This window comes from Salmo salar, chromosome ssa06, assembly GCF_905237065.1.
Source record: "Salmo salar chromosome ssa06, Ssal_v3.1, whole genome shotgun sequence".
Taxonomy (NCBI): domain Eukaryota; kingdom Metazoa; phylum Chordata; class Actinopteri; order Salmoniformes; family Salmonidae; genus Salmo; species Salmo salar.
The window spans coordinates 21257264-21274752 of NC_059447.1; the positions used below are offsets into that span (position 1 = coordinate 21257264).

General features: G+C 46.6%; 3 protein-coding genes and 1 non-coding gene across 5 annotated transcripts; 1 reads left to right on the forward strand and 3 right to left on the reverse strand.

The window, feature by feature from the left end:
• Positions 1–58: 58 nt before the first annotated feature.
• nduba (NADH dehydrogenase 1 beta subcomplex subunit 10) lies at positions 59–8521 on the forward strand (the record flags this gene model as incomplete). The annotated part of the gene is given in 4 exon segments (NM_001141557.1): positions 59–278; positions 853–991; positions 2228–2366; positions 7871–8521. Coding segments are annotated over 3 exon segments (426 nt in total), but the record flags the coding sequence as incomplete, so codon positions are not given.
• Positions 8522–8847: 326 nt separating this feature from the next.
• rs2 (40S ribosomal protein S2) lies at positions 8848–12971 on the reverse strand. Its single transcript, NM_001139912.1, has 6 exons — positions 12964–12971; positions 12372–12518; positions 11810–11899; positions 11241–11682; positions 10870–10961; positions 8848–10463 (listed from the first exon to the last, which is right to left on the reverse strand). Exons 2-6 carry the CDS (start codon positions 12513–12515, stop codon positions 10383–10385), a joined length of 849 nt encoding a protein of 282 aa, NP_001133384.1. The 5' UTR covers positions 12516–12518; positions 12964–12971; the 3' UTR covers positions 8848–10382.
• Positions 12065–12201, reverse strand: LOC123743617 (small nucleolar RNA SNORA9). The gene has a single exon (XR_006770473.1). It is a non-coding gene; the product is annotated as a small nucleolar RNA SNORA9 (small nucleolar RNA).
• Positions 12972–13336: 365 nt separating the features above from the next.
• Positions 13337–17372, reverse strand: LOC106606643 (RING finger protein 151). Of its 2 annotated transcripts, none has more exons than XM_014202987.2 (4): positions 17073–17372; positions 16170–16339; positions 15764–15860; positions 13337–14104 (listed from the first exon to the last, which is right to left on the reverse strand). In XM_014202987.2, exons 1-4 carry the CDS (start codon positions 17073–17075, stop codon positions 13646–13648), a joined length of 729 nt encoding a protein of 242 aa, XP_014058462.1. In that variant the 5' UTR covers positions 17076–17372; the 3' UTR covers positions 13337–13645. The 2 variants fall into 2 exon arrangements, with proteins under 2 accessions (XP_014058462.1, XP_014058461.1); XM_014202986.1 differs by having other exon boundaries at positions 15764–15866.
• Between the last annotated feature and the right edge of the window lie 117 nt (positions 17373–17489).

Here is a 17489-nt window from a genome sequence, read left to right on the forward strand (position 1 = left end):
AAGTTCACCATATTACATTTTATATTTACTTGACCTCCAACGCCATGTTGTTCCTCCTACGCATGCGCAGGAGCGTAGAAGAGGTCGAATTGAAGAAGTTTCTTTTTTTTCTTTAACAAAAGACAGCAAAATGCCATCGGACTATGATAAAGATGCGTACCCAGAGCCTCCCCGCCAGACTCCCATCGTGGACAAGCAGACGACCCTTCCCAACCCAGCCCTGATTTTGACTAAACTCTTCTATTATTCCGTGGACCTCCCTGTCACCACATTTAGAGGTGAGCTAGCTAGCTAGGCTAACGTTTTGCCAAATATTTTTAACTAACCCATCTGTGGTGTTGCTAACACTAGCTAATGTTGGCTATCTAGCGAGATACATGGAGACAGACCATGGCATTAAACATTTATAATGATAATTGAGGATTTCAAATGTCAGATGTGCAGTTCAGAGAAATTGATTCAGTTAGTTTACTAGGTAGCGTTAATGTCTGAACTAGCAAGTGTTGCGGTTATGCTTTCGACCTAGTTAGGTAGCTATGTGTGTTGCAGTTTTAGTTAGTTTATTCAGGTGTAATGCATAATGTTGCATGCAGCGCAATGCACTTGACACTAGCTAGATACTACTCATTCAATTTCATATTACTGTAATTCAGGGTCTAGAAATGCATCCTTCACCTCTTTCCAGTAATATCACTGATCTAACATTGGATAGCTATGTGAAAGCCAAATGTTCCACATAGCTTTCATAAATCCTTTCGTGTGAAATCAGTGAGCAATAGGACTCCTTAAGTACTTTGTACCACATGATCAACAAGAGGTCAATGTTGACATGCTCCCCTCATCTCTCAACAGAACTTGTGGAGGGTATCCACTCCGGCAACAAGTACAACTACTACCACCAGAAGTTCCGCCGTGTCCCCGAGCTGACCGAGTGCACAGAGGGAGACTACACCTGTTACTATGAGGCTGAGATGCAGTGGAGGAGAGATCAGTAAGTATTCCTCTTTCAAGCTCGAGGGCCGCAGTGCCTCTCTCTGGCTTTACTTTCCTCCCAATGAAGGTCATTGATTCCCTTGGAAGTACATAGTCATGGTTTTCCAGTCTGAAACAAAGGAAAGTGTGAAAACCAGCAGACACTGTGGTCCTCCAGAAGTTTGACATCCCTCTTCACCAACTCATGAGGAAAAACCCATTGACTGGATTAAAACGACAAGACATACTGTAACAAAATGTAGGCCATCTTATCCGGAGCGACTTAGTTAGTGCATTCATCTTAAGATGGCTAGGTGGGACAACCAGTCATAGTAATTTTCCCTCAAAGTACCTATCAGCAAAGTCCGCCAGTAAGAGGGGGAAAAAGTCAAGTGCGAGTTCACGAAAGGCTTTCAACATCTGTTGTATGAAAAGTTTGAAGCCGCATCAATCGTGAAGTTGACCTTACATAGTTTGACCAAGAGATTAATGTTCTGTGGTCAGATATGATAGGACAGTTACAGGCTGACTACACCGCTCGCATTGCAAAATACATTTAGAAATCTGTTATTCAATTATTGCGCCAACGAGTGTCTGCGTTGCCAAGGGCTAAAATAGAAAATCAGTTCTATTTCTGACGCAGATCAGAAGTCCTGTCTCTCCCATCTCCTCATTGGTTTATAGAAGCAGGTACCCACGTGCCATCTCATTGGTTATACCCACGTGAGTGACTGAAAAGACGAATTAGGTCAGTGGCGGTAATGCACCAAATTTATGAAAGTTGCCAATCGCAATATAAAGTCAAGAGAAGAAAAGGCCTGGAAGGAAGAGAGATGATTAGAAACGATTCGGTTGACCGTTTTATGTGTGGATTAATTGGTGGAGTAGAGGACCTTGTGCATTTCAGGTAAAATAACAACTCAATGTTTATCCTAGGACAAATTAGCTAGCAACAGCAAGCTAACTAAATAGGACAAATTAGCTAGCAAGTGCAAGCTAACTAGCTAAATTGCCATAAATGTTTAATGCTTTTCGACCTGTCCCCAAATTAATATAATTTGTCCAGAGTTTGTTTTGATGTTTTAACCTGCGTTTGGTGTGGGGGGGACAAAATACATTATGCACGATGGGGCACACACACAGCCGGTTTGGGTTCCGTGTTACCCACTGCTTTTAACCCTTCATCGGCTTGTCCTGTTTAGTGAATTCACAACCACCCTTGACCCATAACCATCTGTGCCCCCCCCCCCCCCAGTAAGGTGGACCAGGAGATCGTGAAGGTGGTCCAGGAGCGTCTGAGGGCCTGCCAGCAGAGGGAGGGTACCAGCTACCACCAGAACTGTTCCAAGGAGCTGCAGCAGTTTGCAGACGTGGCCAAGGCCTACCAGTCACGCTGTAAGTACCACTCACTCCAGGCATGCCTCAATTACAATTCAAGGTTGGAAATATGGCAGTAACACTGTTGATAGCATGTTCCAAGCATCTACGGGGCAAGAATAACAGCTAGGCCTATGCTTCGCTCAAACCTCCAACTTGCAACCACTGACAGCACCCATCATTGAGTCTGTGCAGATGTATGTTTTAATTTCTGAATAATACTGATGAAAAAAGAAAAGAAAAAAACTCTTGCCAGAGAGAGAAGATCAACAGACCCAAACCTGGAAAAATGAAGGTTACGTATGTAACCACGGTTATGTGAGCTATATGGATCACGCCAATATATTGGTATCACTCCGCAGCGGAGGGATATATCCGAGGTGAGGATTTACAGATTTACTCCCGTGTACACCTGTGTAACGGCTAGGGTCCACCCCTATATATAGACCCCATGGCCGTGACATGTTATCTACATCATTTTTGAGGCGCCTCTAGCACCGTAAAGGATTGGAGTGATCCATATAGCTCACATAACGAAGGTTATGTATGTAACCACGGTTCTGTTTCACTATATTGGATCACTCCAATATTTTGGTATACTCGTACCAGATTAGTCGGTGCTAGAGGGACCTGGCCAGCCAGCGGCAGTCCCAGCGCGGGACCAACAGATATCAGCGAGGGCACTCCTCTCAGTAGAGCCCAGGACACACCAACACCTCGTGTTGAATGTGCCACCACAGATCCCAGCACTGGCCTGCCAGCAAGGCAGGTATGCTGTCGTAATCGTTTCCTTGATCCAGTGAGAGATCCTCTGCTTTTATAGCCCAGCCCCCAGGACTCTCTCGCCATAGCAGACAAAGAGTTGGTCTGTTGTTCTCACTGACTGTGTCCACTCCACATAGGCAGCCACAGCATGCCGGAGGGGGGGGGGGGTCGTAAGCAGACAGGATAAAAGGGATGTTCACATGCCTGTCTGACAGAACCTTCGGGAGGAATATATACTCCTCCCCCAGGGGTCCATCCGGTAGCACTCAGAACTTACTGAAAGAGCATGGAGCTCACCCACCCTCTTCATGGAAGTAATCACTACCAAGAAAGCCACCTTCATAGAGAGGTGTTTCAGGGAGGCAGACTAACGTTTCGAAAGGCGGCTTTGCCAAAGCTGCCAAGACCACATCCAGATCCCAGCTCGCCATTGAGTAGGTCCTAGACGCAGGCGACGAACCCCATTCATAAACCTGGAGACCAAGGGCTGGCTCCCCACTGGCCTGTCCATCCACCCCACATGGCAGGCAGATATAGCGGCCAAATACCCTCACAGTGTAGAGGCTGTCAAGCCCTCATCCAAGTGAGACTGCAGGTATTGGAGGACATAGTGCACCCTCGCATGACTTGGGCACAACCTCAATACTAGTGCACCAAGAGCAGAACAACCGCCAGCGCAACTGGTATGCTGCGGTTATAGCCGGCGCCCTAGCGTTCTGCATGGTGTTCATTACACCCTCTTGTAGTCTTAACATGGACCATTGGTGCCGTTCAGTGGCCAATTCCACAGACTGAGACAGTGCAGCCTCAGATGCCACAGAGTTCCCCCGGCCTGAGACAGCAGGTCTGGTCTCTGGAAGTTGCCAAGGTGTCCCAGGCGACAGGAGAAGGCTGAACCAGGGTCGTCTGGGCCAGTATGGGGACACCAGAAGCAGACTATGCTCTGCCAACCTGGTCCTACCCAGCACAGCCTGGAAAAGGGGGGAATGCGTAAAGCTCCAGCCCTGGCCAATCGTGAGCCAGCGCATCCAAGCACAGAGGCCCTGGTGGCTCCAACATGGGAGTACCACAGGGGGCAGTGCGCATTGTCCAGGGAGGCAAACGGCTCCACCTGTGCCCTCCCGAACTTGTCCCACAGGTGCTTCACCACCTGGGGATGTAGGCTCTTGTCCCAAGGTGGCGGGCCCTCCCTTGAGAGCATATCCGCTGCCACATTCAGGATGCCAGGTACGTGCGCTGCGCGTAGAGACGCTAGACGTTCCGGCGGCATGAACCGTCTCAAGGTTAGTAGGGACCGGGAGACCCTACCGGTCTGCCCCAGAATGTTATTAACCCCTGTGCCAAAGGTCAGTGATGGGGAGAGTGACAGCGCCACCTCAGCAATGCCCTGAGGCACTGTGCGGTTACCCGCAGGTGACGGTGTCGCTTCGGGTGCAGCCGGTGGGAGTTAAACCACCGTTGAAGAGGTTAGAGATGGAGCAGGCCCAGGGGAATCAACAACGAGGCCGCCGTCAGCAAGCCTAACAGGCGTTTGCAAGTTAGGACGGATACCATCCGCCCCTGCCGAAAGTGGTTGAGGCAAGATAAGATCGCCTGAACCCTTCTGGTGGGCAGGCATGCTCTCATGAGGACTGAGTCCAGTTCCATGCCAATGAAGGCCACCCTCTGGGTTGGCGTCAGACGACTCTTGTCATTTACAGTAATGCCCAGCCCGCCGATATGGGTCAGGAGCATGTCCCTGTCTGACAGCACCTGGGTCCCAGTTGGGGCACACATCAGCCAATCGTCCAGGTAATTGAGGATCAACAACCCTCGGGATGTGAGAGGTGCCAGGACAGTCCATGCACTTTGTGAAAGTGCTGGGGGCCAAGGAGAGGCCGAAGGGAAGAACCATGAATTCGTCAGCCCTCCAAAAGCGAATCGCCGGTACGCCAATGAGCTGGGTGAACAGGAACATGGAAATACGCATCCCTCAGGTCCAGCGTCACAAACCACTGTTCCCTGGACACAACCTGCAACACGCAGCTGGGGACAACATGTGGAACCTCACTACCTTTAAGTACCCATTGAGGTTGCGGAGGTCCAGAATCGGTCGAAACCTTCAGTCTCTTTTTGGGACCACACAATAAGTGGAGTAGAACCCACCACAACGTTCTGAACTCTCAATTCTGCGGATGGCACCCTTGTCCAGGAGTGAGGAGATCTCCAGCCGCAGGGTGTCCTTCAGGGGGTCGGCCACCGTGGTGACACTAAGGCCCCTGAAGGACAGGGTGCCGGCACCGGAATTGGAGTCAGTACCCCAAGAGCATTGTGGACAACACCCATGGGGACTCCACACACTCCTCCCACTTTGCCCTTTGAGACCAGGAGAAGCGGCCGGGGAAGGGTGTGTCAGGGGTCCTGCCGGGGCCCGCCTCTGGCGCCCCAAGCTCCTGGGTCCCACAGGCACGTCCCTATGGTGGTGAAGGTTGACAGGTTGTTGTTCCACCGCACACTGTGCCCCTCCCCACTGTCGTTGCTCAGCACAAGGCGATGGGGCAGGAGAGGGACCCCACCGTCGTTCGGGTGCAAGTGGGTGGTGACAGTCCGTCTGCCTTGGACCCGGCGTCTGAGGCGGCATGAACCGTCTCAAGGTTAGTAGGGACCGGGAGACCCTACCGGTCTGCCCCAGAATGTCATTAACCCCTGTGCCAAAGGTCAGTGATGGGGAGAGTGGCAAATGCGCCATGGTCCATCCGTTGGAGCGGGCCACATCCCTCTGGAGCAGGGAAAGCAGACGAGACACCTCCATCGCTTCACGGAGGAGCTCCTCTGTGCCCCCCTGCAGCCGGGGCAACAGAGTGCAGATCGACCTGCAGCAGCATGCCGTGTTGGTAAGGTGGCCAAGAGAGCAAAGGGACCCATATGTGGCTTTCAAGTCCACATCAAAGGCTCTGGGGGGGAGGGTCCCGGCTTCAGTCACGGGTTCTGCCCTATAATCTCTGGGAGGACCATGGCAGCTATCATGGTGTCCATGGTCGGGTACTCCTGGAGGCCAAGTGACTCTGCGCCCGCCACCTAACTCCATGGTCCAGTCTCTGCTGTGAGTCGGAAGCGCCCCCTGGCAGAGGCCCAGCTCTCCTGCAAGGCCTCGCGGAACTTGGCAGAGATGGGGACAGATGGAGGGTCACCACTGTCCACCAGTTTGATGTCCAGTGCAGTGGCTACCCGAGTGAGTAGGCCCCCTCATAGCCTCTCGAGCCGCTGGGGGCGATGAAGCCCCACGCCACTCCTGTCAGCCCCGCTCACGGTGGTGAACAGTGCCAGCATCGTCCCCCAGGAACAGCTGTCGTTGCCATCGAAGCTATCAACCTCCTGACGCAGGGCATGCGCCCTCCTTTCAAGGTGGTCCCAGTTGTCCGGCCACTGTCCAGGACTGGCAGCAGATGGGCTCTGCCTGCGGTGGCTCTGACCACACTTCATTGGAGGGGTACTGGGCCCAGTAAAGGGACTAACAGCTCGCTGGCGCACCACTCCTGAGGGAGGGAGCTCGTCCCCAGCCTGAGCCTGGCCGACCCATTCGTGCAGGCGCTCTGAGAACACCACACAAAACAGGCATCCAGTAGGGCGCTCCACCGCCCTCTCCGCGTGGCTCAAACCCAGGCAGTGCATACGAGGTATTTGGCTCTCCAGGGGGGGATGCCACCATCACACCTGTCCAAGGGAAGCCATAAGCTCAGCCAAGCCAGCAAGGCCACAGAGCAGGGGTCCGACGCCCTGATAGAGCTTATGTCGTGACCCGCTTGGAGGAATAAGAACCCGGTGAGGGATAAATTACCCAGTACCTCTGCAAAAACGGGTGGGGGACCCGTATGGGGAAAAACAGGCAGACAAAAAAAACGCATTGAGGTAATGGATTTGATTTGTGTATTTTATTTTTTTTTTACACCAACTGCTATATTACCTAGCAGTAAAAAAACTAAAACCAGCACCATGTGATGGAGTAACTCCATTAAGGAACTCCAAAGTTATTGTCTCAATGTAGTGGAAGCCCACCACGATACTCTTACATTCTGCAGGGGAAAGAACCAGAAAAAAATCTTGTAGGGTAAATAGCAGAGAACCCGCGCCATGTTAAGCAACTCATAGCACACACACAGAACAAGCCAGTCGGCAAGTTGTGTAAGGTAAATACAGTTTGTAGCAGCAAGAGCTGTATAGCAATATATTAAAGGATGCACACGGAGCCGAAACACAAGCGCGACAAACCACGGGCGGAAGATACAGATCAACCGCTCACAGCGAGTGGAGCACTCAAGAGGGGCTGGGCGTGTGGCCAGCTGCTCCAGGCTGCAAACAGCCTGTGAGTATACTTCCACAAGTGACATACCAAGCGAACTTCAGAAAGTTTGTACCTCAAACCATACAGACATCCGCCAAGAAAATGAAAGAAAGTGTCGCGGCCATGGGGTCTATATATAGGGGCGGACCCCAGCCATGACACGGAGTAAATCTGTAAATCCTCACCTCGGATGTATCCCTCCGGCGCGAAGTGATCCAATATAGTGAAACATAACTTCAGGTGTCAGTTGTGTTCCGTAGGCACCAATGGTAGAAAACATTTCGAAACATAAGTGCCGCTGCCCGAATTTTTCCAATATAAATAATTTCATGACACCTCCCGGGAAGAATTTCCTGCAGTGGAATGCAGAAATGTTAAGGCTGTGAGGCTACTGTTCCATTGCATTGACAAGCTGTTGTCCTTCCTCTGTTGTAGATGGGGATCTGGGAGCCTACGCCAGCTCAAGGAAATGTCTGATGAAGCAGAAAGACAGGATGATGGCGGCCGAGGCAAAAGCTTAAACAATATAACCCCTAATCACTCTGTTCCAAGTCTCTCTCCTATGTATGAAATGTAGAGTAAATATGTTTATTGGGAAAAAGAACTGTCCTCATTGTATTGTTTAGCTGTAGTAACAGACAACTTTTTGAATGAGCTGCATTTACCCTTTACTACAGCAGTTTTTAGCCTTCTCCAGAACTCAAACCATTCTTGAATAGTAACTGTTGTGGTCTAGTCCCGCTGGGCTGCAAGTACACTCCCACAAGTATTACTGAATCTCAAGGTGTTTAACCTGATTGCGCTTCCCTGCTCCTCACTTGATCAAAACGCATTGGGGTCTGAGCGGAAAAGCCTTGAATATTCTCATTTCAAGGGGACAGAATACAAGGAATCTGACTCATTAGGGATTCATCTTGGTCGAATTCAAATAGTCCAACGTTGTGAAATGAGCAGCCATGATTAAATCTACATGATAGCACATCTATCAAAGCCGGAGGTTTTACCCCACTGAACACGCAAGTCATTTTTAAAGCAGTCAATGTTCATTCTCTGATTCTAAAATAAAGCTGGTTTGTCAATGAATTCAAAATGCTTTCAGATTTTTTTTTTTCATTTTCAAGACCACTGGGCCAGTCACTCTTAAATAGCACCTGGGCCAGCACAGGTGTAACACCTTCCCACTAATGTGACGGCAACCAGCACAGGTGTAATAAGGTGACACCAATCAGCGTGCCCTACATGCTAAAGAACAACCTTAAAACAAATGGAAAAACCAAACGCTTGTAATGAGATATGCAGGAGCATTGGCAGTTGCTACATCATAGTGCCTTCAGAAAGTATTCATACTCCAAATTATTCCATATTGTTACAGCCTGAATTTGAACTGGATTAAATGTTCTCACCCATTTACATGTAGTGCCCCATAATGAAAACCAGTTTTTATTATTTTTTAAAATACATATCATGGCTAAGTGCTGTTATCGCAACACAGTGCCTGGATACAGCCCTTAGCCGCGGTATATTGGCCATATACCAAACCCCCAAGGTGCCTTACTATTAAACTGGTTACCAACCATGGTATACAGTACAATATCTCAGCATTCACAGATTGAACCAGTTTATAGGTTAAAATCCACTTCAGCAATGAGTCTTTCTGGGTATGTCTAAGAGCTTTGCACAATATTTGCAAAATCTTAAATTATTCAAGCCCTGTCAAGTTTGAACATTGCCAGAGATTTAACTCAACTAAGCCACCCAGGAACATTGGTCTCGGTAAACTCATATTTGGCCTTGTTTTAGGTGTTTGTACTGCCGAAATGTGAATTTGTCGAAAAGCAGACAAATTCTCTAGGATTTTGTCTGTGCTTAATTATTTTTATCCTAAAAACTCAAACATATCCATAACACGATGCAGCCACCACGCTTGAAAATGAGTGGTGTTGGATTTTCCCCAAAGGTCATTACTCTGCACATTTTTTGCAGTTTTACTCATGCCCTACTACAAACAGAATACACGTTTTGCTAAATTTGTATTCTGTACATGCTTCCTTTTCACGGTCACTTAGGTTAGTTATGGAGTGACTTCATTGACATCCAGTTCTTGCTGCCATTAAACTTTTAAAGTCACCATTGGCCTCGAGGTGAAATTGCCGTTCCTCCAGCAGCTAAGTCAGGACGACCATCTTTGTAGTGACTGCGTGTATTGAAACAGCCAAGTGTAATTAGTAACTTAATCATGCAGAAAGGGATATTGTCCGCTTTGTATTTTAAGCCACCTAACAAGTGCCCCCTGCGAGGCATTGGAAAATCTCCCTGGTCTTCGTTGAATTTGCTTGAAATTCACCGCTTTAACTTACAAAACTTGTGGGATACAGCAATACGGTAGTCATTCAAAACGCATGTTAAACACTAACTGCACTCAAGTCCATGCAACTTGTTTAGTCTATTTTTTCCCATACTTGATGCAACACCTACCAGATGTTTTATTTGCAAAGACATCTAGCAATACCATTTTGCCATGGGGTTTTGTATGTAGGCCAGTGACAATCATTTTAATATTCAGACTAACAATTTATCAGTACGAATTTGCGGAACAGCCGGCAGCTAAGCCAGAGGAATCCAAATATTAACCTATGAGGTAAATTAATTGCACCAGCCTGGTCTCCAAGGTCTAAATCAATCTGACTTATAGGGAAGACTGGGGGTTAAGAGCAGTGCTGGTTAAATCCAGATTTGAAGGCGGAAACCAAACCCTTTAAGTCTTCATTACTTGAAGTAATAATTAACCATGGTGTCAAAATAGAGTTTAACTTATTACTGTCACATGATCTAGCTAGCCATCAGCATCTTGATCCATCACACAATATTCTAGCCACATTACAGCACATCAGTTTTAGAAGACGGTATTGGTGTTAAACCCTTTATTTAATCCACTGTACAAAAGTCTTTAGGAGGATGCCGGGACAGCTGCGGCCGTCCTCTGCACAGACACCCTGGTGTGGGTCTTGGCCAGGTGATCAGTGAACTCCTGCAGGACACAAAATTGACACTTTCACACATCCAAGTTCCTTAGTGTCAATAACATACTTAACCAAGTTTGGATTTGTGAATAAGAACCAGGTCTGTTAGTGTTTAATATATCACATACCACAGCAACAGATCTAGACTGCCCATTTGTACATTGATCTATCATGTCACGCTACAGTTGTATTGCAGTTGATCGAATTGAAAGGATTCGGTGTCCACCCCTCAAAGACAACCACAATAATTACTGTATGCCTCCTTCAGTAACCCATTCACTTTTGAGACGATGAACGGGCAATACAAAGGCAACATTTACTTTGTTCCCATCCTTACAATGAAACATGGAAAAGGGCTTTATAAACCCAATCCATTATCATGAATGTGGAGGGCATCAAGGCTTTAGAACTGACCTGGTAAGGAGACTTGGTGAAGACTGTCTCCTTCCACAGATCAGGGGTCAGGTAGCTGTAGGTCTTGGAGATGGCATCAAAGGTAGCCTTGGCTGTAAAGACACACTTTTTATCAATTCACTTTTATGTACCCGACTATGCTACTGTAGTGACTGGGGCCTGATGTTGAGCACAGAAAAGGGGAACAGAAGAGACTATTAGGAAGTCTTTCTGCCGTGCATTACCATACTCGTTAGTTTACCTCCCGATTAACGACAACTACACCACTTATGGGTGAAGCTGAGCAGAGCTAGGAGGGGGATGACACTGCACTGATAATACCCATTAAAAACACCATTGAAAATAAGTCAAACACAGCGTAGGTTTCTTACCGAAGTTGCCTAGAGTGGCAGTGCAGCCCCTGGCCGAGGTGTAGCAATCGTCGATACCAGCCATCGTGAGCAGCTTCTTGGGCACAGGGGCAGACACGATGCCAGTACCACGGGGCGCAGGGATCAGACGCACCAGGACGGAGCCACAACGACCAGTCACCTTGCATGGCACGGTGTGGGGCTTGCCGATCTTGTTCCCCCAGTATCCTCTCCTCACAGGCACGATGGACAGCTTTGCCAGGATGATGGCTCCTCGAATGGCAGTGGCCACCTCCTTGGAGCACTTCACCCCCAGGCCCACATGGCCGTTGTAGTCACCAATGGCAACAAAGGCCTTGAACCTGGTGCGCTGGCCAGCCCTGGTCTGCTTCTGGACAGGCATAATCTTCAGCACCTCATCTTTCAACGAGGACCCCAGGAAGAAGTCAATGATCTCAGACTCCTATAACGTGGTAAAACACTTTCAGAAAAGGCAGGATGGAAACACAACTTTTAAACGCGTCATATGAGTGAACTGCTCAGTGCTTTTAGTTTAAGAAAATGTACAGCTATGGAAACCATTAAGTTACCTTGATGGGCAGGGAGTAGAGATAGATTTCCTCCAGAGACTTGATCTTCATGTCCTTAACAAGGCGACCCAGCTTGGTCACTGGCACCCACTGAAAGAGAAGCAGTTATATTAACTTATTTTCACATTTAGTAGACAGTAAACAGAGCGACTTAGTGGCACATGAGAACAGTGTTTTTTTCTCACACGTGGGAATCAAACCCAACCCTGCAAACACCATGCTCCCAACTACTGAGCCACAGGACCACCAACTATTAGTTGTCTGAGATCTACCTATAACCTTGCCATGGAAGAGACACAGCAGGGCCTCAAACCGTCTCAGTTCTCTCTAGCAGACACTATAGGAAAGAACAAAGCCACTCCAGGCCAAGCCTTGCTGACAAAGGTCTGCAGAATCAACTTCTGTGGGTTTCAAAATGGCTGACTAAGCATCACTTGAATTCTGAATAAACATAAACCCAACATACTGCACATGCAACGTCAATCAGGCCAGTTCTGTCTCCATTCGTGATAGTCTTCATTGTGACCAGAAAGCAAAACAATGCTCAAGGACGTCAACTCACTTCCTTGTCCTCGGACTTGCCGCCCCTGGCACCGCGTCCACGACCTCGACCACGGCCTCTGCCGCGTCCACGACCACGACCCCGGTCGCCACTGCCAAAACCTCCACGGAAACCTCCACGTTCTCCACCGGCGTTGTCCGCCATTTGCTGTTGAGAAAGAAAAGAGTAAACGTCAGAATAAGTAACGATGAGTTACCTAAATTCGCGTCACCAAGGCCGCATCAACGTCATGTCTCGTGGATTTGCTTAGCGCACTGGCTAGCGAATTAAATATAGGATAAGAAACACGAACGCAATGAACGGCGTCACATCGTTAAGGTTTCTGAACGACACATTTACATATTCTACAGTAAACATAACGAGTACCACATTGAAATGTTGTATTGTAGCCATGTGCGCTAACGAGGAACTGGTGTTACCTTCAGTCATTCACAATTATCATTAATTGCCTAAACATTTTTCAATGTGGTTCTAAATCAACTGTTAACAGTACATTTAAGGATTTCTACCATCAAACAGTGAAATCCGTAAAGAGATCACAGAGATGCTTGCGGATGTCTTTGAATAAAGAATTGTTCGACATGTTACTTACGTGTTCTGTATAACAGGAAGAAGGCCCTAGTCTGGTTCCGTTTGTATTTATATGAGGCAAACCTCGCGATAGTTTCTACACCCTGTAATCTGTATGATAAAACTTTTGGATTCTATTAAATGTTTTTGAAATATACTGACTTCTATGCATACAAATATGGGAGTTGTATTATGTCTTATTATGGAATTGCATGTTGCTGAGCTCTGTTCCATATGGAATATATAAATAGTTGCAGTGGTTTATTATAGCCAGTAAGGGCCAACATTGGACCTCCTGGAAGTAACATTTCATGCAAACAGATAAAACATTTGTTTTTATTGTCACATGTAGAATGTGCATATACATAATGATATAACACAAAAAATCACACAGGTTAAAGGTTGCTGACTTTATTTATAAAAAATATCATCCTTTACAAATCAAAATGTTAAAGGACACAGTACAAAATTGTTCCAACTTTATACATTTTCAAATTAAATATGAAGTTTCATTATCAACACACACTCAAAGCAATTATGACTAAATGTGCTATTTGAGGCAGTCCATCCCTGAAAATTCCATTTCCACAGGTCTTTCATACTTGGTGCTAGGAATAAAATAAACTCTGCATAGTCCTAAACAGTTCAAGTGCCAGAGATAATTGTGTGTGTGAGTCATTTTTAGAAATACATTACATCAGGACTCAGGAGCTGCTGTTACTGCTACTGAAACTCCCACTGGTTTGACCCAGGTCCTCCTCTTCCACCTCCTCCAGTTCGTCCATGACCTCCAGGCTCTCACAGATCAGGCCGATCTGCCTCTTCATGTCAGCCATGGTGCTCTGCATCCTCCTCATCTTCCTTCGGAGGGCTGCTGCGATGGCTCGGTGGTTCCTCTGCCTGGCCTCGTACTCATGCCTCAGCTGCCTGTAGCAGTTGTGCTTGGCCTGGGTGCGGTGGGACAGCACGGTGCCACAGCCCATGTGGCAGGGTTGGCTCCAGTGCTCACAGTGCCTGGCGTGGGCATCCAGGTCCCTGCGGAGGAGCTGGGCACGGCAGCCCTGGTAGGGGCAGGGAATGAGCTCGAACAGGCAGCTCATGCTGTGGCAGTACTGCTCTGACAGGGCTAAGGTATACGGGCAGCCACGGATCTTGTTTTTACACTGGGGGAAAAGATGGGGGAGAGAAGGGCAGAAGTCATTTTCCCTTGGCATTTTCCACTTTGTTACATTACAGCCTTATTCTAAATTGATTAAATTGTTTTTTCCCCTCATCAAGCTACACACAATACCCCATAATGACAAAGCAAAAACAGGTTTTTCAAAATGTTTGCACATTTATAATAAAAATAAATAAATATCACATCTACATAAGTATTCAGACCCTTTACTTAGTTGAAGCACCTTCGGTAGCGATTACAGCATCAAGTCTTCTTGGGTAGGACACTACAAGCTTGGCACACCTGTATTTGGGGAGTTTCTCCCATTCTTCTCTGCAGATCCTCTCAAGCTCTGCCAGGTTGGATGGGGAGCATCGCTGCACAGCTATTTTCAGGGACGGGCTCTAGCTGGGCCCCTCAAGGACATTTAGAGACTTGTCCCAAAGCCACTTCTGTGTTGTCTTGGCTGTGTGCTTAGGGTCGTTGTCCTGTTGGAAGGTGAACCTTCGCCCCAGTCTGAGGTCCTGAGCGCTCTGGAGTAGGTTTTCATCAGGTATCTCTGCACTTTGCTCCGTTCATCTTTCCTGACTAGTCTCCTAGTCACGGCTGCTGAAAAACATCCCCACAGCATGATGCTGCCACCACCATGCTTCACAGTAGGGATGGTGCCAGGTTACCTCCAGACGTGAAGCTTGGCATTCAGGCCAAAGAGTTCAATCTTTGTTTAATCAGACCATGGGATCTTGTTTCTCATTACCTTTAGGTGCCTTTGAGCAAACTCCAAGCGGGCTGTCATGTGCCCTTTTCTGAGGAGTGGCTTCTGTCTGGCCACTACCATAAATGTATGATTGATGGAGTGCTGCAGCGATAGTTGTCCTTCTGGAAGGTTCGCCCATCTCCACAGAGGAACTCTAGAGCTCTGTCAGAGTGACCATCGGGTTCTTGGTCACCTCCCTGAACAAGGCCCTTCTCCCCCGATTGCTCAGTTTGGCCGGGCGGGCAGCTCTAGGAAGAGTCTAGGGGGTTCCAAACATCTTCTATTTAAGAATGATCGAGGCCATCGTGTTCTTTGGAACCTTCAATGCTGCAGAAATGTTTTGGTACCCTTCCCCAGATCTGTGCCTCGACACAATCCTGTCTTGGAGCTCTACGGACAATTCCTTCAACCTCATGGCGTTTTTGCTCTGACATGCACTGTCAACTGTGGGACCTTATATAGACAGGTGTGTGCCTTTCCAAATCATGTCCAATCAATTGACTTTACCACAGGTGGAATCCAATCACATTGTAGAAACATCTCAAGGATGATCAATGGAAACAGGATGCTCCTGATCTCAATTTGGTCAAAGAGTAAATTATAAGACCCACATCTGATGACTTTTCAGTAACTTTTTATTGAACAAAGCTGTTGTTACATATTTAATGCCAGCTTTTAACAAGAGTATCTGATGCTCCATTAATACTTACTGTAAACCAGGTTAGCATGTGCTAATCTTGTGTGCCAGACTGTCGGAGTATATGCAATATTCAGAAACACACGCATCTGGCTCTATGAGATTAAACATGAACACACCCATGGGGCAAGTAAGCAGAAGTTTTCTGCAAGAGATTAGGTTGCTCCAAGTGTGTGTTTTTCTCTAACAAAAAATGTACATTTCTTTACCTTGATCTTTAGGCGACCGATCACCTTGCTTAGCTTGAACATCACAAATATCAAGCTCTGGTTGACAGGCTTTCTGCAGCAGGGGCAGGTCTGCTGTCTGCACCTCAAGAACAATAAGGAATCATCTTCACTCACAAATTGTCATCATCGGTTTAAATTTAGGCTACAGTAGAATAATAACCTATTTCTTACTATAGTAACAAATATACTAATAACTATTACTATAGGCCTATACTACGACAATGTGAATTTGAGACATTTTGGGACAGTTTCCCTGACACAGATTAAACCTATAGTATTGGACTATGAAGCTATTTCAATGGAGAAACTGTCTGGGAAACTGTCTTCATCCAACCGTGATCTATGGACGCAATAATGTTTGCTTGTGATGAGGCACAGGCAGTACCTCTTCAGCCATTGTAAAATGCATTTCTTGCAGAAGATGTGGTGGCATGCAGCTCTTACTGGGCACCTGAGGACCCCCTGGCAAATGGTGCAGATCAGGTCATAGTCTGGGGTCTCTACGAACAGCTCCACATCATGACCCCCACTCTGCGAAGACATGTCTGGGTCGGCCTGAACACAACAGTTACAGAAAAGTGTCTTTACTTTATTTATAGTGATAGGTTCTTCTTCTTTTTTTTTACACAAAATGCATTTTACAGATTATTTTATCCAGAGCACCAAAGTGCACTGAGACTAGAGCAGAATAAAGAAGTATGTATGTTACAATCTGAGAAAGTATATCATTCTGGTTTGTAATGATGAATATTTAGCCTAAAGAAAGGGCCACCACCAGCCCATAATAATGTCAACAATTCAGTGTCACCGATGAGCAGTGACAATAGACTTCTTCTGGAACGTCACAATATAAGACAGACCATGTGACTAAAAAAAACAGTTCTGTTTATTCTCATAACTAGGAATAACATGAAATAATTAAGAACGTTTTAAATGTTCAGCTTGTCATGACTGATTAAAAAAAGAAGTGAGTTTTTAACCCCCACCCCTTGCAATCTTTTCTGTAGTGGCTTTCAAAGCACAAGTATATTTTGGTAGTGGCTCTGTTTTTAAACATAAGGAAAAGGGAATGTCTGCCCCGCAAACATCACAATATGACAAATGCCGTTCAATCTTTGTAAAGAGTTATAAATCAAAACGAATAGTAAAACAACATAGCCATGAAATAATACAAACATGTTATATTATAACAGAAAATATTTGATAAATAATTTACATCTATTGTCAATAGTATACTCAACCTTTGATTACTCAAGTTACAAATATAGTTATTATGTTATTTACTCACCATAATAATCACCTCTGTTCAGCAAGTATCTATTCCTGTTGTCTATTAACGTATCATACACACTCATGTAGGCAACTCAGAGAACACACACAGATGAACATTCCTGTCGTAACATAAACGAGTGACCATGCGCACTGACATATTCAAACACCTCTAAATTATATAAAGCACGGAACTGGGGTAAATTGTAATAGGCCGTGTCGTTTCCCTCCTGTTCTAGCACCAGTCGCCAATCCCCTAGCTGTGAATGATAATTCTTTGTCGTTTTGAATAGGTGTTTACTCTCTAGTATCATCTCTTCTCGATTGTATTGTCACCGGTTACAGGTGTGGGACATTTGGCAGTTTGTTCATCATTTTATTTGTTTTACATCAAGGAAATGCACCCTATGTATACATTTATATTCAGTATACTTTT

What these genes read in the sequence shown, in the direction of transcription:
- rs2 (NM_001139912.1), bottom strand. Translation starts at nt 12,515, where the DNA reads ATGGCGGACAACGCCGGTGGAGAACGTGGAGGTTTCCGTGGAGGTTTT. An exon ending in TCTACTCCCTGCCCATCAAG is followed by an intron (nt 11,683 to 11,809) that starts GTAACTTAATGG and finishes ACCACGTTATAG; the next exon opens with GAGTCTGAGATCATTGACTT. An exon ending in TGCCACTCTAGGCAACTTCG is followed by an intron (nt 10,962 to 11,240) that starts GTAAGAAACCTA and finishes GTGTCTTTACAG; the next exon opens with CCAAGGCTACCTTTGATGCC.
- LOC106606643 (XM_014202986.1), bottom strand. An exon ending in ATTTTACAATGGCTGAAGAG is followed by an intron (nt 15,867 to 16,169) that starts GTACTGCCTGTG and finishes ATTGTTCTTGAG; the next exon opens with GTGCAGACAGCAGACCTGCC. An exon ending in TCGGTCGCCTAAAGATCAAG is followed by an intron (nt 14,105 to 15,763) that starts GTAAAGAAATGT and finishes CTTTTCCCCCAG; the next exon opens with TGTAAAAACAAGATCCGTGG.